At 42.7% G+C, this 25,471-nt stretch overlaps 3 protein-coding genes across 3 annotated transcripts; 2 read left to right on the top strand and 1 right to left on the bottom strand.

Moving 5' to 3' along the window:
• Positions 1 to 156: 156 nt before the first annotated feature.
• On the bottom strand, positions 157 to 6,592 carry tinf2 (TERF1 (TRF1)-interacting nuclear factor 2). Its single transcript, XM_075451656.1, has 10 exons — positions 6,295 to 6,592; positions 5,788 to 5,990; positions 5,568 to 5,675; positions 3,921 to 4,016; positions 3,738 to 3,848; positions 3,467 to 3,590; positions 2,553 to 3,384; positions 1,991 to 2,046; positions 1,818 to 1,879; positions 157 to 600 (listed from the first exon to the last, which is right to left on the bottom strand). Exons 1-10 carry the CDS (start codon positions 6,320 to 6,322, stop codon positions 481 to 483), a joined length of 1,740 nt encoding a protein of 579 aa, XP_075307771.1. The 5' UTR covers positions 6,323 to 6,592; the 3' UTR covers positions 157 to 480.
• A 962-nt stretch (positions 6,593 to 7,554) lies between these two features.
• cideb (cell death inducing DFFA like effector b) lies at positions 7,555 to 11,184 on the top strand. Its single transcript, XM_075451396.1, has 5 exons — positions 7,555 to 7,598; positions 7,904 to 8,018; positions 8,657 to 8,815; positions 10,082 to 10,266; positions 11,043 to 11,184. Exons 1-5 carry the CDS (start codon positions 7,573 to 7,575, stop codon positions 11,182 to 11,184), a joined length of 627 nt encoding a protein of 208 aa, XP_075307511.1. The 5' UTR covers positions 7,555 to 7,572.
• An 8,714-nt stretch (positions 11,185 to 19,898) lies between these two features.
• LOC142368932 (tripartite motif-containing protein 5-like) lies at positions 19,899 to 21,902 on the top strand. Its single transcript, XM_075451144.1, has one exon. It carries the CDS (start codon positions 20,001 to 20,003, stop codon positions 21,564 to 21,566), a length of 1,566 nt encoding a protein of 521 aa, XP_075307259.1. The 5' UTR covers positions 19,899 to 20,000; the 3' UTR covers positions 21,567 to 21,902.
• The last annotated feature ends 3,569 nt before the right edge of the window (positions 21,903 to 25,471 follow it).

The following is a 25,471-nucleotide window of genomic DNA, read 5'->3' as shown; positions in this document are numbered from 1 at the left end:
CCTGTGAAGATGTGAACTTTTTAAACAAACAGCTGGTCTTAAATCCAGATCTTTACATCTTCCCCCTGATGTTAAAAACAGAAACGTCTTCAGCTGGTCAGGGTCCATTAAGCTGATGTTTTAACACGGAATACATGAGCAAAAAAGGATTTTTTTTTTTTTAAACTTTATTAGAGAATATTACAGAATATGAGGTTAAAATATTTCTAAGAGCTACTCATCTGTGGCAGAGGTAATCCGGATCAATCCTTTGCACACTGATAATTCAGAATAAACACAAAATGAACATAATAGTGTCCGTAATCAGTCACAGTGCTGTTTGAGGGCTTGTTTTCCATGATGACGACTTTAAAATAAATCCCGCTGAAGGTAAATGTGAGAAATGTCCGTTAGCTGGAGTGACTGCTGCTTTTCAGAAGGAATCCACAGTCCACTGGCTCCGCTCAGGAGCAGCGCGCACGGCACCTGAAGGCCGCTTCATCACCTGCTTTTGCTGCCCGCCGGCAGCGAGTCCCGCCGGGTCGCCCCGGGCCTCCAGAACTCCCTCAGAGTGGGGACATACGTGCCGTGTTTGGTCTTGTAGTAGCGCTTCACAAACAGCTGGGGGAGACAAAAATCAGGTAGAAAACACAGGAAAGCTCTCGATTTGGGGCGTTAAATGAAAGGTTTTCTTCCCAAAAAGAGCATTAAAGATCTTCAGCTCATCCAGAACGCTGCTGCTGGAGTTTTAACCCGGACTAAGAGATCTGAACACATCACAGCAGCTTTAAAATCTTTACTCTGGCTTCCAGTCAGTCACAGAATAGATATTAAAAGCCTGCTGATGGTTTACAATCTGTGATGTGTTCAGAGAATATAAAGCCAGCAGAGCTCTTAGATCCAAGGACTCAGGTCAGCTGGTCCAGTCCAGAGTCCAGACTAAACATGGAGAAGCAGCATTTAGCCGTTATGCTGCTAACAAGTGGAACAAACTGCCAGTGGAGATTAAACTTTCACCAAATGGAGACATTTTTAAATCCAGGTTAAAAACATTTCTGTTCTCATGTGTCTATGCATGAAATCTGCACGATATCTTTGAACTTATCTGGACTGTTGCTTGTTTTTAAATTCATTTAAATGATTTTATTTGTTTCTCTTTATATTATTTTATGTATTTGAATGCTTCTTCCACTCCCTGCTGCAATGCTTTTATTTTATGTAAAGCACTTTGAACTGTTTGTACATGAAATGTGCTATACACTGGAAAAAAATCTAAATCTTACCAAGTATATTTGTCTCATTGAGTATCTCATTACACTTAATATAAGACACAACTGTCTAACAAGTACCATTTCAGCCAGATATAGGGACTTGTTTTAATACAATACATCTGGAATATCTTGTTAAATGAAAACGTCTTGAAAACAAATTGTTTTGAGTCGGATTTCATATCAAACAAGCTTTTTTTTTTTACATTTGAAGAGGTTTTTAAGCTAATTTCAAGATCACTTCTATCTCACAAGTCCTAAATATCACATTTTATTTCAAGAAATCTTGACAAGCCGATTTTCACTAGTTCCACTGGCAGATTTTTTGCTTATTTCAAGCAAAAACGTCTCGTATTTGTTGTTGTTTTACTTATTTTTGGAGGGGCATTGTTTCCAGTGTACAAATAAATTTGATTTGATTTACGAGCCGACAGCCCATCAGCAGCACGTGCACAATATCAGCAAATCAGAGATAAGACGACGGTAACTGCAGCACTTCCTGAATCTGAGTTTCTATATAAATGTAAGTCGTACAGGCATTCATTTTGGGGATATTTGGGGTTTACTTACCCTGCCTTTGAAGTTCTTTGTCGCCTCGTCCTCAGAATCTGCTACGTAGTCGTCGCCGTCGCCTGGAGGAGCCGCCACACAAAAAACACAAAACGGTCAGCTAAAAGCCGGCAGCTGCTCGGGACGTTCTCCCAAAAATCCCTGAATGAGTGTTTCCCGATGAGTTCAGTCACCTGAGTTACTCAGCTGCTGAGACGAGTTGCCCTCACTCAGAGATACAGGACGGTTTCTGTCAAGCACAAACGATATAAAAGGTGGTAAAAGCAGGATAGAAAGGGGGGAGAATAATCAGAAACTGAGCTGCTGCTGATCTGCCATGAAAGGACAGGCGATTCATCTCCAAAGACGGCACAGAAAGCCTAAATATCAGCTGGTTTTATAGGATATAAGGAGTGAGATAAAGGTTCAAACCGTCTACAGAGACGGATAAACCAAAAGAAACCAGAGACATTGAACTAAATGAGACGCTTTTATTGGACTTTAATATGTAAAACTACGGTCTACAATGCTAACCGATGAGCTGCTCAATGTGCTTGATTTGAAGCATCAGTGGAACACAAAAACTTTTTATTCCAAGTGTCCTTTGAGTGCAGTGGCCACCAAAACAACGAGGATCCTCAGCGGACACATAAAACGCTTGGAAACGAACTTCGGAGGACATTTTATTAACGTGGCGGCTGCGTTTTACAGCGTGATCACCGCACGTTATCGAGCACATTATCCCACGTCTCTTACTCTTTATCATCCAGGCCGGGAGACTCAGGCGTTTGGCGGCTGTTGGTCCGTTTGCGTGCGTGCGGCCTCCTCTTGTGGTGCCGTCTTTCCGTGGATGCAGACTTTGCTCTTCTTCCGGAGCCGCTCCTGCCGTCGGAGGCCAGCGGCAGCTTTTCTATGACCACTCTGGGCTGGGCGCTCAGGCAGGAAACGAAAATAGAGCTGAGGGACGGGTCTTTGGGTAAGTTCAGCTTGCCGATGCCAAGCTTGCTCGCATAGCTCATCAGGAGTTCTGTTCCGAGTTCTCTGTCACAACCCTCGTTTCTTACACTTCCTGCTCCTTCTTCTTCGCTCTCATCTGACCTCCGGTCGTCTTCAGCCTTCCCGCCCATGCTGGTTTTCTTTTCCCCAGCTCCAGTTAAAACCTCCTCATCAGAGTCACTCTCCATTATAGCCACTTGCTTGCGTTTCCTTCCACGGCTTCGGTTCAAACTCTCCCACTCCTCCTCCAGCTGTTCTGGGCTCTCTTTTCCCTCTTTGTCTTTGGGCTTTTGTCTCTGTTTGACCGAAGTGAACTTCTGGTTCTCTTTTGGATCCGGCTGCTCGCTTGTTGCATCTTTGGAGCTGGATGCCTTGTCGCCTTGCAGCACTCTTCTCATGAACGGCACATCTTCATTCTGTATGAGTCCAATAACCGGTCTGATAAACGGTGTTTTGTCTCTCGGATGCGTGCCGTTCTGCAGCTCAGCAGAAGACTTGCCGTCTCCCGTTGGTTGATTTGATGCAACTTTTCCAGATGGTGGCAGAGAAAGAGAAGCCAGGATGGAGTCTCCCATGTTTGGAGGCAGGGACGCTGGAATAACAACAGAGATTATTGGACACTAATTTATCCCGTCACAGATACTACGACTACAGGGGAAAGTGTCTTATTCAACCTGCCGACTCCAGGTGACCCAAGCAAGTCTGATGCTGAAGCAAGATCTTAAGGAGTTGGGGTTGGGTGGCTGCCTGTGCACACTCCTCCAGGACAGGGGGGGCATCACTGAGCCACGACACCGTCTGAAAACAAATCGTTAAGCATGAAGATTTGTTTCATTCCGTCGTAAAACGAAAAAAATAAATCGGTTAAATACTTCTTGAGTATTTTCCAAGAAATATTAGAAGCAAGCTGCATGAAAATAGCCACAAAGCGTCGAAATGAGCCACCTGAGCAAGGTTTGGAACTGGAAGCAACTGGTCCAGCCGAATCAAAAACTCCCAAAGCAGCTTCTCCAGCTCCTGGTCGAACTTTGGGCCGTAATCCACAGGAAACTGTTCCTGTGAGAGGAAAGACTCCATTTACTTTGATCGTTCACCACACCGACAGTAAAGAGACGGAGGGGTGCCTACCCTGAAGAATCGCTCCCTCTCTGTCGGGCCTTTTAGCAACGAGTCAACGAAGGAATGAAAGCTTTCCACTGTTCTTATGATTTTCACATCCTTCCTCTGGGGGACAAAAAAAAGCAGAAATTAGACCATTTTTCATTAAGATACCCAAAACAGCCTCTTTATCAGCATCATTAGGCATCTTTTGCTAAGCACACATACTCCTGGTCTGCAGCGTCTGTCGGTTTTTATCTAATATCTGCTAAACACAACACTTTTAGGGGGCAGAAACGAGCAGCTCCTTCTGTGACATGAAACCAAAATGATGGATGTCGGAGCCTCTTCCACATTCACTGATAATCAGCAAACTCGCGCTTTAATAATCAAGGTTTGTGTGCTTATTCCACTGATCGGCTCCAAGTAAGCTTCAAACACTCATGTAGGATTATCCTTCCAAACTTCTTGGTTTTCTCCAACTGCAAAACCAGCGTTTCCCCGAGTTTACAAACCGTGACCCACGAAGCGCGCACATTCCTACACTAATACTTTACAGAAGGGGGCTTTTGATTTGACCAAATTCATGTCTACGAGCACATTAGCTTATTTTCTGATCCCACCCAGTCCTTCCGCACAGCCCACTCCAGCTCAATCACAGGTTTTCAGCTGGATTCTGCTCTGGGCCAATCCAGCGTGCGTATTCTCTTTTATTAAGATCATCCCCTTTCTTGTCTGTTGTGGGGTGGATGCATGCTTTGGGTCGCAGTCACGCTAAAAAGACTTCAGCCTCCTAAAATATGCTTGTAAGTTCATCATCCATCATCATCATCATTATTATTATTATTAACGAAGGCAATTAAGGCATGATGAAAAATGATGCCTTCTACTCTCCCCCAAAGTCCAAAACATACAGAGATTTGTCCTCCCTGGTCTATTATCTCCACATCGCTTCATAACGCAGACGGACAGCCTGTCTTAAAGGGATAGTTCGCCTCTTTTGACATGAAGCTGTATGACATCCCATATTAGCAATATCATTTATGAACATTTTCTTACCCCCTGCTGCGTCCTGTGAGCCGAGTTCCAGCCTCGTTTTGGAGGGAGAAAATAGTGCCAAGCGATTGTGAGGTCTGACTTTTTCCTGGAGAACCATTTTGTGATGCAAATGTATTACTCTTTTGAACACATATTGTTTTGAGAAGCAAAACGCTTTATTTTTTAAACCCCAGCAAACTAGCCGGACTACCTTCATCAACGCCAAAGCGAGGCTGGAACTCGGCTCACAGGACGCAGCAGGGGGTAAGAACATGTTCATAAATGATATTGCTAATATGGGATGTCATACAGCTTCATGTCAAAAGAGGCGAACTATCCCTTTAATCTTTCAACTACTTGATAATTGCTCTTACTTTACCCTCTGTGAATAGATGAATAGTTTAGAAATGACATGAGTATATTTTTTATAAACATTGCCACTGTGTAGGATTTGTAGAAGTACTTTAATTTACATTCTGCTCAGTAAAACACAAAAGTGCATCCAGTTTCATCTATATCAAAGGAAAGAGTCAAAATCACTACGCTGTGACTGTGGTATCGCCTCCATGATTAGTTGTTGGTGACTGAATTGAAAGAGAAATATTTGTCGAGTTGTTTTGAGCTTAAGTTGAGGTTTACCACAGTGGAGGCAGAGGAGCACGAAGGGGCAGCTGGAACACGAATCCTTTCCAGATGTGGCGTAATCACTTTGGCATCAGGCTGCGTGCGGCACAGCTCTAAGATCAACTGCAAAGAAGGTGAATGCTGATGAACATGTGGGGCAATCAAAGTGGAGGATTTACTCTCTCAAACGGAGACCGAAGGGAACAAAAAAAGGGGGATGTTGGGCTGTACTCACCCGCGCTCTCAGTCCCAGTGCCAGCTTGCCTTGGTGTCGCAAGGTGAGCAACCCAGGGACGTTGTCACAGGCTGATGTCACAAATTCCTCCACAACCCCATACTGCATCACATCCCTCTGCTTCAGCACTTTCCAGAGCGCTGCAGACACCAGACGGACAGGCGGGGCCAGGAGCTGGAGAGCAGCGAAGGGGAGGCACACATCTGTGCAGGAGACTCAAGTTAGAAGCTATCCCAAATACACCAAATCTGAGCAGATCAGGCATTTTAGGCTGGTTTTTAGATGGTTTTAAGGCTTCAGAGCTCGACTGTTGAGCACCATGCATTGATGCCAATGCAGCAGAGCCTAATCAGTCGTCAAAACACTTCTGGATCTGCGTAGCTATCAGCAAAACGACACATTTAAATGTCTAAAGGAAGACAGTCCCAACTGCTCAGACCTTAAATTCAACTTTAATCCACATCAACGCTTTTCACCACAATGAGTGCACGAGTTATAAACACTTACCGTTATCGTTGGCTTTTCCAGTGGCCATTCCGCTGAATCGGCTAAAGTAAGCTCTGCTAGCGAAGGCAGCAGACCAAAGAGTTGAGGTTAATTAACGTTAGCTTAGCAACTCGGGAGTGCTCCAGAAAAGTAACGCGGAGCTAAGTTCAACAGAGCTTTACCAACTCCGGTGACGCCTAGAGTTAGCTATCGTTAAACATCAGGGACGCTATTGTTCTTAAACCTCCGCAAACAAAGATAAACAGCTTTCTGTCAAAAATTCTGCTTCTCATCCTCCCGCCTTCAATGAGATGCCAGCTGTCAATTCAATCATTTCACCCAAAAGTCCCGAAGGGGCGGTGTTTTCAGGATGCGAATACAGAGCAATGGTTCTAACAGCAAACACCGCCCACACGGGCACTCAGTGTACAATAAACAAACGCAAATAAACAGGATATGACGTAGAGACGTCGCCTGCCAAGCAACGCGGTATGTTATGACTTTTTAAAATAAACGAAAAAGTGATTTTCGTCGATTGTGATGTTATGAAAGTAAAAAATATATAAAAATGAAAATAAAAAGGATGCATTATCAATATATTTCAAATAAATGCAACTTCATCATCATAAAATCTTTGTAAAAATGGAAAAAAAAGCTTGAAAACAAGAAAACCAACGTAAACAGACATTAAAATGAGTCTTTCATGAATACGGTATGTATTCATTTTTTAATATCGTCATTTTGATTTACCTTCCAAGATGAGCTATTAGTGGTGTAGATACGAGTGACATAAATGTCTGCAAAGAGGAGGGTTTGATCAGATTCCTTTCAAGTATAGTCAGCAATTAAATACAAATTTCATGGTTGTTCTTGTAGTTAGTTTTTAACAAAATTAATGGCTTTTAAGATATTTAGAATGGCATTAAACACCCACCGTCACATAGTCAAGAGGTATTTACGCCCCACTTTGTAGGCCTACACCCTGGGTGCAGCCTTAGTAGAAAAACAATGTGAGGGATCCTTATCTAAATGGTTTATTATGCCATTTGTTTATTTTGCCAAACATCATTATCAGTATCAACCAGTGGTTATCAGCTACAGGGATAGTTATTCATCTTGTTTCTGAGTCAAACACACACACACACACAGGCAACATGAACTTTGCTCCGTTCTGCTCAGTATCTGCAGTATCACCAGACTGAGGACAAAGTCAGCTTCTGGGACACAAACATTTCCTTTGCTCTAAAACACCCCACAAGAAATACGGCTGCGAGAAGGGAGAGGAAGAAACTCACGAGCATGGATACCACATCATCATTTCTCAAGTAAGTGAGGCGTATGGTCACGATAAGGCCATTAAATCCATGAGAAAAAAGCGGATTACAAAGAAGAGAAACACCACTTAGCATTAAAATTAATGATATGTGGCTTCCAGTTAGCTTGTGCAAATGTTCTGATTTACTGGGACATGTGACAAGAGCAGAGTCAAAGTTTATTTAATGAGTAACATCATTGCTTTTCATATCAAAGCAAGTAAAAATGTCTCAGGAAAACGAGCCTCAGAGGACGGAAAGACAGAGGACAGTGTTGATCAAAGATTTTATCACTTTCCTGTCTGATCTGTACTCAGATCTGTGACCAGGCGAGTCTGGTCCCCACCTCAGCGACCCTTCAGAGTCTGCTGTCACAAGAGGGAGACCAAGAAGGGAATCACAGCCGGGACCCTGGAGGAGCTGAAGGAGAGGGTGAGAGGGATTCAAATTCAGTGATGTGGATTCAGAGGATTAAATCGTAAAGATTTGATTAATTAAGATAAGATAAGATGCAGCAGGAGCCAGATTTTATAGCATATACATTTATTTTATACAATATGTGTAACTGACACTGAGTTAAAGTTTCTGAAATTGATCATTTTAACAAGTTACTGTGTGATATTTGATACCTGATGAGACATTAAACTGTTGCTTAATGACTCAGAGCACTGGCTCTGGCTGTATTTGTGATAAAAGAATGAAAATAAATGGCAAAGTTACATACAAGTATTGATAAGGAGATCTACTGCAGTTCAGAATCCTCCAAAGGTTGCTCACATTGAATCTGAGGATGTTTTGTTGGATGGAAAAAGTAGCACACGAATAAACAAAATAGCTCAAAATAGGTTCAGTTGACCAACTATCCTCAGAAATGAGTCAGTATGAGCAGGTCTTTGATGCTTTGAGAAGCACAAAAATGCCCCAAAATGAACAGATTCTTCTTTTATCATTCAAAGGGGGATATATATTCACTAATGCCACCAGAGTCCTCACATTCACTAACTATTCGGATACGAAATCATTGGCGTACGCAGATGTGAAAGAGTGATGACACGCATGTCCACTGGTAGGTGTGCCAGGCTCTGCTGCTGTCCCTGTCTGCAGTATCTCTGTCTCTGGTGTGCGAGGAGGACGGCACAGAGGTGGACTCGGACGAGTTCCTCATGACCTTACCCGACAACACCGTGCTCATGGCCCTGGAGCCGGGACAGATGTGGAAACCGCTGGCGGTAGGTGGGACCACAGACACCAAACTCCTCCTATAAACCACACATGCACACATATTGCCGTAGAGTTTCTGCTTTATTTCTGACGGCTCGTACCCTGCTGCTGTAATAATTGTTGAGTAATCTCAACATTACCAGAACATTTCTCTTTCCAGTATGGTCACCAATCTTTGGTGTTATTTTTGATCCACAGCTCACCTTTGAAAGCCATATTAAGCGGAAAATATCACAAAACTCCGGCTCTGACTCTCTCTTTCTGATGCAGAGAGGCTCGTCCGTGCCTTTGTCTCCTCCAGACTTGACTATTGCAAAGCACACATTGCTTTTAATAACCAGTAGTATGATGACACTTTTATTTTATTTTGTTGTATTTTATTGCTTTCACTGTTCTTTTATTGTTTTTATTTGTTTTTACTTCTTCTTCTCTTTATTTATTACCTGCTGTAAAGCACTTTGGTACATCGTAAGGATTGTCTGTAAAGGGCTGTCTGTAAAATAAATAAAATACATTTACAGGACAGACTTTAAAGTTCTGATGCTGCTCTTTAAAGCTCTGAATGGTCCAGGACCAGAACGCATCAGTGACCTCCTGACCCAGGATGAACCTTCCAGACCCCTCAGGTCATCTGGATCCGGTCTTCTATCAGTTCCCAGAGTCAGAACCAGACATGGAGAAGCTGCATTCAGCTTCTATGCTCCACATGTCTGGAACAAACTCCCAGAAAGCCTCAGATCAGCTGAAACACTCAGTGTGTTTAAGACACACCTACTTTCAGCTGAATAAAGCTCCAAATCTGAAGCTTGAGTTTAAAAATTTAATCACATTTTAACTACTGATTTTATCTATTGTTCTTATTTCTTTCTTTTTAGTTTAAAATCTAAATCATGCTTTTTATTTCTACTGTTTTAATGTATCTGTAAAGCACTCTGAATCGCCCTGTAGTTGAATTGTGCCGTACAGATAAACTTGCTTTGCCTCCACATCTGATGACTCCACAGACTGAGAAACACTTTAAAACAGGCCTGAAAACCTTTCTTTTTACCCAATGCTTTTAATGATCTCCCTTTAAATGCTGTTTTTATTTCTTTTTGCATTTAGTGGACTTTTATTTGTGCATTTTATTTGCACTTTACTGTCCCTGCTTTTGATCTTAATAGTTGTCTTTTATCCCGTTGTAGCACTTGGACATTTTGTTGTAAATGTAAAGCTTGTTATAAATTAAATGTATTATTATCATTATTATTATTGTTGTTTCTCGTCCACTCCAGGGTCCAGTTGTGCCCAAAGAGTACAACAAGCCTCGCACTGGCAGAGACATAGCCCGAGTCACCTTTGACCTTTACAGGATCAGCCCCAAGGACGTGTTTGGCTCGCTGAACGTGAAGGCCACCTTTCAGGGCCTGTACTCTGTGAGCGCTGACTTCCAGTGTCTGGGGCCCAAGAAAGTCATCAGGTAAGCCAAATTAAAGGACTACAAAGATGCTAAATATCATGCTTCTTTTCCACATTTCGGCCTGTTGCTGCACATCTTTCAAAAAATCCATAATTTTATCGCTGATGCTGGTATAGTTCGCTAGTTTAGTCAAAACGCTCCAAATCAAAGAGACGAGCAAAAATTGCCTCATGTTTTTGCTAATTTAAGCTTCCTGAACCTCAAATAATTATTTAACTATAATTGGAAAAAATGAGCTTGTAGGTTTTAGTCTTTGACAGTCATAGAATAGAATAGAAAAATACTTTATTCATCCCCCAATGGGGGAAATTCAAATTAGTCAAGTAGCTCAAAAAAAATTATTAATATTTACATTGATTGTATATTAACAACATCAATAATAATACCAATTCTAATAAAAATACTACTAATAATAATAATAATAGACTAAATAAAAAAATAATATATATATTTTTTTAAATAAAATAAACAAATTAAAAAAAAAAAAACGGTCATTGCAATTCATAAAGCTAATTGTGTGTTTTTGGAAAATCCCAGGTTAGGGACGTACAATAACACATTTAAAGTGGCACTGAAGCATGAGGCCGTGCAGGTGCCGTAATTACGAAACACCTGTCTCGGAATTTACTTTGGTTTCCGTGGTGATAAGGTATTTCAATGTAGCGCTAATGCTAACAGCAGTTTGCTGCTAACACCAGTGGTTAAAGCTTAAGTTTCTGCACATTAAAAGCAGGCAGCAACACTCTACGCTGATAACACTTTGGTTCTGTTCCCAGAGAAACACTCCGCCTCGCCTCCACCCTCCTGCAGGCCGCCGGGCACCTGCTTATCACCTCCGCCTCCATGATTCGCCGCATCATTGAAGGGGCCGAGCTCTGGCAGCCTCAGAGGGCAGAGTACACCGCCAGCTGGAACTGACAGGGCCCACGGGGTCCGACATCTTTCACCATCGAGTAACCGTTCATCCTGACATCGATTCTTTGTTTTCAACGCTTTTGTGAGACGCTGTGTTGATTGTGTGATTTTACAGCATCCTTTGACAGTATTTACAGCCAAAAATACAAGATATTTGAAACAAAACACGGATTAAACTGAGTGCTGCAGAGGGATAAAAAGAGAATGAGTGTCAAAATGTTAACGTAGTTTTTCTCTCCTTTATTGTGCAATATATTTTTCTAAATGTCAGAGAACTGTCCTATATTTTTGTTAATTTGAGGTAAATCGCATTTGTTTTTATCGTGTTTTCCATCTGAACCTTGAAAAATGTTTACGTACGAGAGGAAGCCCAGTTTGTCTGTAACTCATGGTGAAAGCGAGTCGTGTTTGAACGAGCATTTAAAAGTTGTTTTATTTGAACGGCAAATAAACAAAAAAAAACAAACACTTTGCGTCAGAGTCAAACTGCATCCTGACTTGTTAATCTCTCAACACCAACGAACACGCTGAGCCGTCGTAAAGGGGCCGTCTTTTCTGAACACGAGGATTCAGAGTCTGCTCTAGCGAAGAGACGGCGCCGCGCTCTCTTTCCCCTCGAGCGCCATCGCCTCGCCACTCGTCGGCCTTTGCTGCTCCTTCGCCAGCGCGCTCACGTACTGCCGATACCTGACGCTGGCCAGCACCTGCCTGTGCTGCTCCTCGTTCATCCAGCGGGGCATCGACCTCTTGATGTAGTAGCGCATGTCGCCGTACCACTGGACCAAAACGTGGCGAGGGACGCCAATCACCGCCACCAGCTGCCTGTATTGCTCACTGTCCGGATACTGGCAGCGCAGGAAAGCCACCCTCAGCATCGTCAGCTGAGAGTGCGTCTTTGCGTTGCAGCGGTACCGGCGCGGGGCTGCGTGTTCACCCCCGGAGCTCTGCTGTCGGGCGACGGCGGGTAGATCATCGCCAACGATGTTGCCTTCTGCGAGCTCGTTAAGTTCGCTGGCATCGGAGACCAAAACGCTGCGGTTCGCCGCGTCTATGAGCAGATCTCCCATCAGCCCGGACGGCCCTGGTGTTTCCCCCTGAAGGCCGCCGCTCACAGGGGTCAGGAGAACATCTGGGCTGTTGTCAGCCGGCTGAAGACAGAGCAGAGAATCAGCGCCCGCAGGCACGTTGTGGGCTGGCCTCTCTTGGGTGGAAATCTGTCTTTTCCTCCCGCTCTTCTTTTTCCCGGCGCCCTCCGACTTGACGCGTTTTTGCCCCTTGCTCTCGTCTTTATCGCTCTTTGCTTCCACTTTAGTTGCTCTCTCAGTGATACCCTTCGTTTTCTTCTGCCCCATCTTCTCCATCGCTGCCATCCTTTTACGCTTTCTTTTGTCTCCTTCCACGCTTCGATTCTCCTCTTTCTTCATCTCCTCCAGCTTATCAGTAACCGTTACATCTTGCCCTATGATTTTACTCTCTTTTGCCTTCTTCCCACCACACTCTGTTGTATTTTCCGTCTCTTTCTGCTTCTCGTCTCCCTCCATCCCATTTTCCATCTCTTCAGGTCCCTCTGCCCCTCCCTGACTGGATTGGAACTTGCTCCATACCTCACGGATGTCGTGATAGTCCCAGCTGATGCCATGGCGCAGCCTCTGTGCCATGAACCACACCCTCACCTGGTCCGGGTGCAGGGAGCAGCGCTGCGCCAGTGCGGCGGTCTGCTCGTGTGTCAGATAAGGAAACCGGTCGAAGGCCTTGTCCAGCTCTGCTGCACCGTTCAGCTGTAAATCGATCTGGTCTGAGTGCACCCATATGAGCTTCTTACTCTCAGAGACCAGGGGCAGACACACTGGGCTGTTGGGGGTCATGGGGGCAGCTGCGATGTCCGATGAAGGTGTCCTTTGTGTGGCCCCGGGGAGCCATCCATCAGCAAACTGCCTCATTTTAGTGGGAACGGCTTCAGGAAAGAGCAGACAAAAAGAAAAGTTTGTAACAATGCTGTAGTTTATTATAGTATTTTACTGTTTTATCGAACTGAGTTCATGAGTGTCACCGTCAGAGGACACAACTCTGTTACCTGTCACTGAGCCTGGTTGCTCTGGACTACACTGCAAAATAAGTCCATGCTTTTTATCAAAGATTTGGGGTTTTCAAAGTCAGGGACTGTGGGCCTCCCATCAAACAAAGCTAGGAATAAAACAGAATACACTCAAAATAAAATCCAAAAGTATTTATCAGCTTCTAACTCACAGAAAGCATTTGGAGTCTCATGAGTGGGAGTTATTTGTTTCCTTCTGGGTTCGTTTTGGGGTGTCTTTGTTACCTTTTCTCTCTCTTTGTGGGATTTTTGTCTGTCCGTGTGGTCATTTTCAGGTAATTTGTGGTTGTTTTGAGTTTCTTCATTGTTGTTTCAGTGTCTTAGCATTTTTTGCCCATCTCACGTGGTTGTTTTGAGTTTTTAGTTCGTTGTTAAGCATCTTTTTTGGTTGTTTCAGTGGTCATATGTATTATTGTGCTAATTAAGAGTGTCTTTGTTGTCCTGTTGTGTTTTAATTGTGGTAGTTTTGCCTGTTTTGGGGCAGTTTAATGTCGCTGTGGTTGTTTTTTTTGCATCTTTGAGGTTGTTTTGACTGTTTGTTGATATTTTCTGCATTTCTCTGAATGTCTTTTGACTCTGTGACAAATTCCTATCAAAGTAATGTAGTTATGAACTGTCTCCTCAACCAAATATCACGCATTTACGGTGTTCTATGTTTTCTCCTTTTGATAAGTAATAATTCTTCAATTCAATTTCTTCAAAAATGCCCAAGCTACTGATGTATTCAGGAGTATTTAATGAAAAACCATGAGCTGATGTTCTCCACCACAGCTACAGCTCTACTGAACTCCATTATTGGTTGTTGGTGTAATTTCTGTGTGAAAATCAAAAAATTACTTAAAACACCAGCCACCGCATATGAAAGTCACCTTATTTACACCTTTTTGGCTGTGCATACGACAACTGAAAGTATTTTATCTGCACTCTTCACTTTTAAAGTAATTAATTAATGATTATTTTTAATGGGTTTTTACATTTTTTTAATTTTTTTATTATTATTTATTTATTTTTAAATTATTTTATTATTTTTTAATTCTTTTTAATGATTTTATTCCCTTCTTGTGATTTTATATAGATGTGAAGCACTTTGAATTGCCTTGTGTATGAATTGTGCTCTATAAATAAAATTGCATTGCCTTGCCTAATAATGGAGTATGTGTAAAGTTAAGCATCTTTGCTGGTGGAAGACGACACACAAATAAACCATTTGATAACAATTAAAACATTGATTAAACGACACGAAATCAATAAAAGGGTGTGGGCTAAAACTAACTTGCCTCAAAATCTTGCTAGTTAATCTCCGACATTGTCTTGTGTAAATTATTAACTTATTGTGTGATCCTCCTAACAAATCGAATTGAGCCTGCAGTGACTGCACTAGACTACACTTCCACTAAACCAGCCAGCGTAATAAATATTGATTACCTTCCTTTATTTGATTCAGCGCCTTTCCCGCAGCCGTTGGTCTGTTAGCATTAGCGCTAACGTCAGTTGGAAAGTTTAGCTAGCTCTCTGCGCAGTTTCGGTTACCTTTGACAACTAACGATTCTCATAATTGTTTAACCATTTTTTTAAGCATGAACTACTTATTTGTTAATTATAAATGAAAATATGACAATTTTACCTTATTTAGTTTTGGTTTGGAATTTATCAAATCAAATTTATTTATATAGCACATTTTATGTACAAACAGTTCAAAGTGCTTCACACAAAATAAAAGCATTGCAGCAGGGAGTGGAAGAAGCATTAAAATACATAAAAGAATATAAAGAGAAACAAATAAAATCATTTAAATGAATTTAAAAACAAGCAACTGTCTAGATAAGTTCAAAGATAGCGTGCAGATTTCATGCATAGACACATGAGAAAATAAATGTTTTTAACCTGGATTTAAAAATGTCTCCATTTGGTGAAAGTTTAATCTCCACTGGCAGTTTGTTCCACTTGTTTGCAGCATAACAGCTAAATGCTGCTTCTCCATGTTTATTGAAAGAAATTTACATTAAATGTACATTAAAAATCACTAATATAAACTATTTAAACTATAAACCTGTCACATCTACAGCAATTCAGTTTGTGATACATCCATAAAATGTATAAAATGGGATATCTATGTCCTGTTTTTCTGATTACATGGTTCAAATACAGGACGAATTACAACAGAAAATACTTTAAATTGAACCAATTTACTTTCAGATCAGATTGCATGAACAATTACATTTTTTTTCACGTTAGGATGGTTTGTAAAAGGTGAATAAACCATTGTTGTCATTATATGTATTTCACTCCATGTTGGCAATTGTAGATCAATAAACGTAAACTGAGAAATGTTAGGGGAGAATAAAATATTCATTTCTAAATATGCCAGCAGCTCATATTAAAATAAATTGAGAAAAGAATAAAAGCAAACAAAAATGGAAATAGTTCAACAACATTTAAGATGAACATTTAGTCAAAGTGACACTGGAAAGAATTGAGAGATTTGTGATCAAATATAATATAAGATTCAGAGAATCTGGAGAAATCTTTGTGTGTGGGATGAGAGTAAAGTTGAATTTTGGTGGGTCAGACAGCACTGCATCGAATACAGACACCATTCTGTAGGGGAAATGATTGCATGGGCCAAAGAATAGGCCACCTTAATGAAAAGGTTTGGTCACTATCACTATTCAAAAAACACAAGATGACCAGGCTAAGGAGAAATTAGTTTAGACCCATGTACAACATTCAAGCCAAACTTTCTGATTTATAACTCAACAGATGGATGACCACATGATCCTGTCTGTGTTCCCATGTGAGTCCCAATAAATCCCAGCTGTTATTGAACCTTCATGTATTTAACTGCTTCTGTCCATGTACCACCAAATTAAAGGTCCTATGGCATGAAATTTTCACTTTTTAAGGTTGTCTAACATTAATATGAGTTCCTCTGGTCTCCCTGCGGTCCCCCAGTGGCTAAAAATGACGATAGACCTAAACCATGCACTGGAAATTATGCTCCGCCTTGGGAAATGTGACCATGCAGATGGCCTGATCGGGAAAGCTGCCTCTATGACGTGGGCGCCGCTTATGACATGGAGGTTTTTTCCTCCCAGAGCCCATATATGGCTATGCCAAAACTGCCTTTCCCCGCCCACAGCTCTTTGGACAGCTCATTGCGCTGTACATGGATGTAAAAAATCTGTTTAGAGCTCCTGCATCAGAACCTCTAAAGAGCCAGTGGACAGATTTAGTTTTTTCTGGGAAAGTGACGACAGAACCGAAGAGATTTGTGTGTGTGTGTGCGCCAAACATTTCACCGACGAATGTTTCCAGAACTTGGGCCAATACCGAGCCCAGTAAGGGAGAGCCCAGACACCATTTGGCCGCTTGTATTCGCGATCTCATTCTCTCGGTCACTACCCACAGCTCGTGACCATAGGTGAGGGTAGGAACATAGATTGACCGGTAAATCGAGAGCTTCGCCTTCTGGCTCAGCTCCTCCTTCTATGGCCGCTTTCGGACTGTAGGAACCTTTGGCAGTTCTAATAACCTTTTAATCCGCGGGGCCGTTTTCTCCCGTGTTCGGACATACAGGAACTCGGGGCTTTCTCCCTTAGTTCCTATAACTATTTAGCTCCTTCTCCGAGGTCGGTAGCCTGGAAAACCAGCGCCAACTGCTGGACGGCAAAATGTTTTGCCTGCGGTTGGGTCTGGCCTCGATCCACTTGTCATTTTGAAAATACTGCCCTGAATCTGGCAGATGGCAACTAAACCAATCACAACGCAGAGATGTGTTTTGAATCAACGCGGGCGGGCCAGAGGGTTCTGGTGCGGGGTTTTGAGGGAGTGACGACAGAGCAGTGCGACGTTGGGCAGTGGAAGCGAACATAGACAGCGAAAGCACAACAAGAAAGATGGCGGCGGCAATGGAACAGTGCTCGTTTGATTCAGCCTTGGCACACAGCCATTATAACGAACAGCCTTGCCACTCTGTATTAAGCCCCATTGTACTGGCTTTTTGGCTGCAGTTCCACCAGAATTCCACTGGGAGCGTCGGTGGAGACCAGAATGAATGGGGCCCTATGGAGCTAGATGCTACAAATGGTCAGTTTCACCTAAGTCTCCTCAAGAGCGCTCAGATTTGAATGTAGTTTCTGAGAGCTCAACATGGGTTTCAAGTAAAAAATCTACTGAACGAGTACATATATCGCTTTGATTTCTTACTGGTTGGCTTCTTGTTGTCCACAACGCGCTAGCATTGTGCTAATGACAGCTGGTCGACCAGCTATGTATGACGTCATATACACTTCAAATCCTTTTTTTAAGCAAATGAGTGGCTCTAAAAATCTAAAACTCAGCCATGGGAATTTTCTAAACACCCTTTTTCGAAAACAACATTCGAATTACTAGAGAAAAAATTATATCTTGAGATAAGGGCACGAAAGGGCGTATAGCTCCATAGGACTCCATTCATTCTGGTCTCCAAAATTGGGCGCCCCACGTGGAAAGAGGGTGGAACTGCAACCAAAATCGCCTCGTTGGAAACCGGAAATGCACCGTGAGTGGCGTATCTGTCCTATTATAGAATCTGTGCTTGGCATCAGTTTTGGAAGAGTCCCCTCCCACCAAAGCTTTCTGTCGCGCTTACTACGTCACAGTCAGTTGCGCTGATTGGTCAGAGCGTTGGCCTATAGGCACAGACGCGGTTTGAAAGACAACGGGTTGTGCTCATCAACAATGTTCCGTTGTATCCATTGATCGGTGCCAGACTAAATTAGACATCCAATCCATTTAGGCTGGTTTATCAGGCTACGAGGTCGGGTCTTTTCATAGTTCTATAGAACTAATCTGGCAGAGGTGTTTGGTGGTCGGTAGCTACGCCCCATGTCATGCTATCACGGCTAAAATGTTTCCCGGCGGGTGTTTAATAAGTTAAACTTACACTGGTCTCATTTGTCTGCAGCGCTGCTCTCCTTTCTTCCTTCATGAAATAAAAAAGTATCGTCTCCTGACTCTCTCTGTGAGCTCTTCCAGACTCGATATTAGACGCCTGATGTGATTGTCCATGATTAATATCACCATCATGCAGACCATAAACACAGTGGCCTCCCCGCTCTCCATATTAGCTTCTTGGTGGTGTTTTTTCTACTCTCATTACTTTTACCGTTTTGTTTTGTGTTTGAATGTAGCGCTAAACGGCTAACGGCTAACACGTCACTGAAGCAGACGGCTGCGCGCGGCGCATCAGTCCCTATCAGGTCCCGACTCATGTGCGAATGCAGACTGAAACAGTTCCGCTGGGGAAGGATAGTTATCAGAACGAAATTCGAGGAGGGTAGTTCTGATAACTACTTTCTTAGAACGGTCTGTCCGAAAGCGGCTTATTATTGTGTTGCTTTCCTGTATGTACAGTATAGTTACATAGCTTGTTACCACAGGAAAGGGTTTGTATCGTTAGCAGCTAACGTTAGCTAACGGTTAGCTATGCAGCTAATAGCATCTGCAAGCACTTATCTCTGTCAACTGGGCTGTTGGAGGTGTTTGCATGCCCATGAGATGGTTAGCTCGCTCATTTTAGACCAAAACCCCCTACTTCAAGCTTCCTGAAGAAGAATGAATCCGCAAATTCAATGCATTTCATCAGGATAATGATTCATTCATGGTTCCAGAGTCAAAACGGTCAGTCTGTCTGTGTCGTTAGCTCTGCAGCTAATAGCTCGGTCACTGTCACTAATGTAACGGTAAATAGCATGAGGTATGCAAGTGGACACCTCATTTACTGTAACGCGAGTGTTGTGTACTTATTTGTTGTTTTGATAGCCGTCCTGCTGTTGGTCTTATGGCGCGCACGATATCTGCCTTTCCCCTGATTGAAATGACTCGCGCTACGTGCATCTTTGCAAACCAGAGCAATCAGATGACAATGTCAAAATCCTGCTTTCCCCTTCACGCACGCCTTTTTTGCTGTGTCTTGTGTAGCACTTGCTTGATGTTTGACTGTGTTAGGAGAGTTGTTCACTAACTAGTTCGTCATATTGTCAAAGTAAGCTCATTTCAACAGGTTTCGCTAGTTTTACGGCATAGGGCTGCCGTGCCATCTACGTGCCATAGCGATTCACAAAACATTTGCGCAAGGTACCACGGGCGTAAGTAAGGCCACACCCCCACTAAACAGCTCATTCTAAGGATCCTAAGGAAAGCTCATTTTTGGGACTCGCTGTAATTCTGCACCAAGGCAGAATTTTTGGGAAAAAAACTCAGATACAGTATTAGGGGACCACTAAAGCCTATAAAAATATATAAAAGCTTCCATTTATTTTCATGCCATAGGACCTTTAATAATTATCCATGAACATGCACAATGGCTCAGACAACAAGGATTTAATTTATTTGGCTTGTATTGGCACAACCTATGCTGATTATTCACATGACCTCTTTCTATAAAATACTAGGAATGCCAAAGTGTCTTAGGATAAAGGTTGCATTTTATATTTGCAATTGCACGTTGATTTTGCCTGTTGCTCAATTTTTATGTTTTAAGTGGTGAGATACTGTAATGCTTATCAAGGGGAAAAACAATAAACTGCCATAAAAGGTATTTGCTCTCACTGTGGGCTGTTCATTTGCCAGGAAATGAAACTGCTGAGGACTCAGAGCTGAGCTTGAACTGTCAGAGCAAACACCGAGCGAACAGAGACCCACCGATTCAAGGATTTTTTCCATTTTTCCTGCTTTTGAAAACATGTCTGACAACATGCAAAAGGATCCTCAAACTATTTTCTGCGACATGTGCACGGACGAGACCAGGAAACCAGCACGGAAGACCTGCATGAAATGTGAGATCTCCATGTGCGTCCAGCACCTTCAGGCCCACCTGACAAAACCTTTGTTACTGCAGACTCATCCTCTGACTGAACCCGTGGCTTTGGATGGCGACACTAAGTGTCCTCAGCATGGAAAACTCCTGGAGTACTACTGCTTGGACGACATGACCTGTGTGTGTGTCTCCTGCGCCATCGAAGACCAGCACCGCCTACACAATATGAAGACTTTCTCCACAGCCCACAAGGAGCTCGTGGAGAAACTCAAAGCTGAGCAGCAGGCTTTACAGGAGAAAACCAATAAAAAGGTTGACAGTCTGGAAAAGTGGGAGAAGAGTGAAAGAGAAAAGGTGGGTCGCTGTAGTGTTCGTCTCCTCGAGGCAGTGACTAACCTGCGAGATATTTCTCTGACCAGTGTCCAGAGTTCAGTCTCTGCTCGCATGGCGTCCATCAGAACCAGCAGGAGCAGCATGCAGGCAGCCCAGAACGAGAAGGACACCTTCAGATTCCTGCAGATGTATTCTCAGGTGCATCAGGATTTGGAGAAGGCCAAAGCTGTGGATCTGAGAAGAGGGCTGGAGCCGGGAGACGACTGTGACAAACTGATGGAGGAGATCAGACTGAACGGTGAGAAGATGGTGAAGCAAGCGTCCCACTTCTGGGGATCATTGCTGACCCTGGTTGACCCTGAAAACCACCAGGAGCTCGGTGCCACTGGTTCAGATCTGATCTTTGAACCACAGAATTCTGTTTCCAGCATTTCACTGTCCAAAGACCAGAGGAAGGTGTTCTACAACAGCTGGCTGGGACCATGCTCTGCCACTTTTCTGATTGGCAGCACACAGTCAGCTCCTAACTTACAGAGGTGGATCATCAGTCTCACCAAAGAGTCTGACTGGATGGTTGGACTGTGTGATAAGCTGTCTGCTCAGAACCTGGAGAATGGACCCGTCTATGGGCTGCACTGTGAAGATAACCGCCTCAGCTGTGTGATGACGGAGGATGATGTCAGAACCGATGCAAGAGGTATGGTAGTGCGAAACCGCATGTCTAAATTTGTCAGACATCACCATCTCAGGGTTTTGTCTAAATTACTCTCACATCCGGGGAAGGATGCACCAATACCTGAAACAGTGGAGGTGTTTTGGAACTCTACTGCTTCCACGCTGTCCTTCTTCAGCAGAACTGGACAGTGCCAGAGGGAGGAAATAATCACACTTGAGATGAGCCTCAACAACAGGGGCCTGGTCCCCTTTGTCCGTCTGGGGAAGGTAAATGCTCAGAACAGCACCCAGCTGCAGTGGAGGAGTTCAAATGCTCTGAACAGCATTCAGGAGCAGCGGAGGTGTTCAAATGCTCAGAACAGCACCCAGCAGCAGTGGAGGTGTTCATGTGGTTATAAAATCTCTTCACAGTCAAATTGCAGTAATTGTGGAAAAACGTTTCCTGGCCCATTCACCACAGAGCTGGTTTGTGAACTTCACTAACTGTTAAGATTCTGCTAATAACTGAGTATGAATTGAACTGATTGATGTGCAGATGTTGTTCAAGTTAATGCATTTAGACTAATAAAAAGGGTTAATCTTGGAATGTGAGTTAAATGTTAAAACTACACATTTTACACTTACATCAATTAAATATACTCAGCTGAATATATATCTTCTTTGGGATTCATTTTGTTTTGAGGTTTGCTTTTCATGGATGTGATACATTTCTATCAGTTTTAAATGTTTGTCTCCATCTATTGGTCGTTAGGAGCCTGATTCATGCCTCTGTATAATGCCTCATGTTAAGTTCTCATAGCAATGTATGCATTTTAATTCATAGGAAAGCTGCTAATGATTTAATCAATAATAAAGCCAGTAAAACATTAAGATGTGGAATGTTTTATTGAATTTAAGTGAAATGAAAACAGTCTTTCTTGTGTGTGTTTTGGCAACATAGAAACCCTTTTCTTCACTTTCTTTAAACAGATAATAAACAGATAAGAGCTTGAAATGGTAATTAAATCAAATGTGTGTGTCAAGTCCCACTCAGTTGAACTCCGAAAGGACACGCGGACAACTCTTGATTTCCAAATTTGATCAACTTTTTATTGTCCAACTTTTTCTTTGTTGGTTGGTCCAGTTGATCTTCAGAATAATCATCAGGTTGTTAACCTTTGAACACAGAGAAACAAGTGTTAACAACAAAATTACACAGGTATTTTCAAACAAGGTTTCACAATAATCAATCAACTAAAAAAAAAAAAAAAAAAAGGTAAGTATAATTGAATTAATTAAATCAGCTCAGTAAGGTAAGTATTTTTACAGGCTTGTAGATCAGCTCTTTCTCAAACATTTTAAACTTTTAACATTCTAAATTCAAATTTTTAGCAAGAGTTTTTAATCAAACATGTTTTTATTCTTTAACCTTGCATTTAACTGAATTCATTATTTTTCAACTTTAAACATTAAACCATAAGCTTTCTTTTATCTTCTAACTTGTCAAACACAGTAAGCAAACACTGAAATGCAATTAATGCTCAAAACTGCAATAAGTTTGCAGTAGCTCAACTTTAACCCTAGCACTAACAAACAATTTAGGACAGGTAAGTAATCAAATTAAGAAGCTTCTAGGTACAAACGTAGCAGTTCAAGGTAAATATTCTACCAGTCTTCAAAAGAACAAATATAATCACCGACCATTGGTGTGTTGGAGCAACTTCTAGAGTAGATCTTGCAGAGAGTTTTGGCTGCTTGCTCCCTGCATGCAGCTTGTTCGATCCATGAAGCAAGTGAGCAGCTCCTTCCTTTCAGCTGCTTTCAATCAGCCAATTGGTGACCATTTTGCCCATGGCCTACTGGGAAATGTAGTTGCTCCGACTTTGACCATGCAGTTTCCCACCATGAAGGGCAGGGATTCATACTTGATTCTTGGTTTTGAGTTTTTAACTTCACAGTGTGAGATTTCCACGGCTGATGAAGGAAACCTTCCAAAGCTAATTTTAAAAAACTAACAGATCTCTGGATGCTTTACTTTGGGTTACATTCACTCTTTTTAATTGGGACTTTGAGGCAAACCAGTTGGCAATGTATTATCATTCCTCTTCACAGTCATATTGCAGTTCTTGTGGAAAAAAGTTTCCTGGCCCATTCACCACAGAGCTGGTTTGTGAACTTGTGCTAACTGTTAAGATTCTGCTAATAACTGAGTATGAATTGAACTGATTGATGTAAAGATGTCAAGTTAATGCATTTAGACCAATAAAAAGGGTTAATCTTGGAATGTGACAGTTAAGTGCTCAAGCTACACATTTAACACTTATGTCAATTAAATATCCTCATTTGAATATATATCTTCTTTGGGATTAATTTTATTTTGAGATTTGCTTTTAATGCATGTGATATTTCTACAAGTTTTAAATGTTTGTCTCCATCTATTGGTCGTTTGGAGCCTGATTTATGTTATCAACCAGTGCCTCCTATTATGTTTACATAGCAACAAGGAAAGGTTGCATTTTATTCCTCACCTATCACAGAGATGCTTCATGAACTTCTGTAATTTTCAGTCATGTTGCCGTGTGAACCCACATCATTGAATTGTATCTATGCACTGTTATTCATACAGACTTCCAAGTCCTTTAAGTAACTACCAGAAAATGATGTTTTCTTAGTTTCATTGAATGATCATGGCTGTTAGCTATAAAAGGAATGTGTGGTGTTGTCAGTGGGTTCAGTCATTATTACACATCCACAGTCTATTTGAAAAGGATTCTTTATCATGTGATAAATGGATCAAATCCGACAGTCACAAAGACTGAATAGAAATTTCAAAAATGTATGTTGACACAATTAATATCCCTTGTAATTTGGTGCTAAATCATCATGTGCATATTACTGCTATCATGACAATACAAGTTGTTTTACATACAAAGAGTTAAATAAAAAATTGGTTTGCAAGTGTTAGATGAGTTTAATCTCTAGTAGGAGGTGCTTGTCGATCTTCTCAGACACAGAACTTGGCAACAAATTGTCACAGTTCAGTCATCGAGCCCTCAGTAGTTTTCCATTGATCCTGCCTCTGCCCCACTCAGCCTGTCAGCCACACCCACCTCGTCAGTTTACTCTACTCACCTGTGCACTCAGCTCATCACATGCAATCAGCCCAGCATATACTCACCAGCTCCACACTCACTCCTTTGCCAGATTGTTCTTTGCCATGCAAGACTTTCCAGCATTCTCCTGCCTGTCTTCCCGGTACCGACCTCGTCTGTCCCTGATTCCCCTGATTCCCCTGATTCGTCTGCCTCCTGGTAAATCGACCCAGCCCTCTGTCACTGACCAAGTTTAGCCTCTCCTCTCCTGATTCCTGTTTGCCGGTTTCTGAACTGTTTGCCTGTCTGCCAGAGTCTTAGTAAGATAACTTTTACCACTGTTTCTGAGTCCTTTGTACTGCAATTGGGTCCATACACCACCCGTTACAGTACAATCTGGCCAGAGATGGACCCAGCAGGACCACCTTCACCACATAATCCAGGGATGTCTACATCCGGTCCTCAAGGGCCGCTGTCCTGCAGGTTTTAGATGTTTCCTTGCTTCAACACACCTGATTCAGATCAATGCATCATTAACAGACTTGTGCAGAACTTCACAATCTTTTGAAGATATCCATTTAATCTGAATCAGGTGTGTTGAAGCAGGGGAACATCTAAAACCTGCAGGACAGCGGCCCTCCAGGACCGACTTTGGACATCCCTGACATAATCGGTTTGAGAGGATTGAGAACGCGCTCATGCAACATGAGCAGAGAATGGAGGAGGCTTATGCGCACGCCAGACGAGCTGCAGAGGCCAACGCCTTTGCAGCGCTCTCCGCCCACTCCGCCCAGTTGCAACAGCTGATGTCCACTCGTCCTCCTGCAGTTCCAGTCCCCACACCGGAACCTCCTGCTCCAGCTCTGCCACAGCCCAGGATGATCTCCAAGCCCCGAGTGGGAACCCCAGAGCGATATGAAAGGAATCCTGAACTGCTCCTTACTCTTCAGCCTGCAGCCATACATGTGTGCCACCGAGGAAAGCAGGGTGGCGTACGCGATCAGCAACCTGACCGGCAGAGCCCTCCTCTAGGGAACAGCAGAGTGGGAGAGGTGGACTCCCGCCTGTGCATCATTGCAGGCTTTCTCTGAGGAGTTACACAAGGTCTTCGGGTTGGGCACTTCCGGTTCTGATGCTGCCCGTGATCTGCTCTCTCTGCGCCAAATGGACCAGTCAGTGGCTGACTTCTCCATCGACTTCCGGACCAGGGCCCGTCGGAGTGACTGGAACACTGCGGCTCTGCACGATGTTTTCCTGCATGGTCTGACAGACTACATTAAAGATGAACTGGTTTCCTATCCTCTACCTTCCACACTT

Source organism: Odontesthes bonariensis, chromosome 19 (genome assembly GCF_027942865.1).
Source record: "Odontesthes bonariensis isolate fOdoBon6 chromosome 19, fOdoBon6.hap1, whole genome shotgun sequence".
Lineage (NCBI taxonomy): Eukaryota > Metazoa > Chordata > Actinopteri > Atheriniformes > Atherinopsidae > Odontesthes > Odontesthes bonariensis.
The sequence above is the reverse complement of the archived record's forward strand: the minus strand, read 5'-3'. Positions and strand labels throughout refer to the sequence as shown.

Coding starts and splice junctions, on each gene's coding strand:
- cideb (XM_075451396.1), top strand. CDS start 7,573: ATGGATACCACATCATCATTTCTCAA. Junction 7,599..7,903: donor ACCACATCATCATTTCTCAA/GTAAGTGAGGCG, acceptor ATCTGTACTCAG/ATCTGTGACCAGGCGAGTCT. Junction 8,019..8,656: donor TGGAGGAGCTGAAGGAGAGG/GTGAGAGGGATT, acceptor GTCCACTGGTAG/GTGTGCCAGGCTCTGCTGCT.
- LOC142368932 (XM_075451144.1), top strand. CDS start 20,001: ATGTCTGACAACATGCAAAAGGATCCTCAAACTATTTTCTGCGACATG.
- tinf2 (XM_075451656.1), bottom strand. CDS start 6,322: ATGGCCACTGGAAAAGCCAACGATAACG. Junction 5,991..6,294: donor TGGAAAAGCCAACGATAACG/GTAAGTGTTTAT, acceptor TCTCCTGCACAG/ATGTGTGCCTCCCCTTCGCT. Junction 3,385..3,466: donor GGGTCACCTGGAGTCGGCAG/GTTGAATAAGAC, acceptor TTGTTATTCCAG/CGTCCCTGCCTCCAAACATG.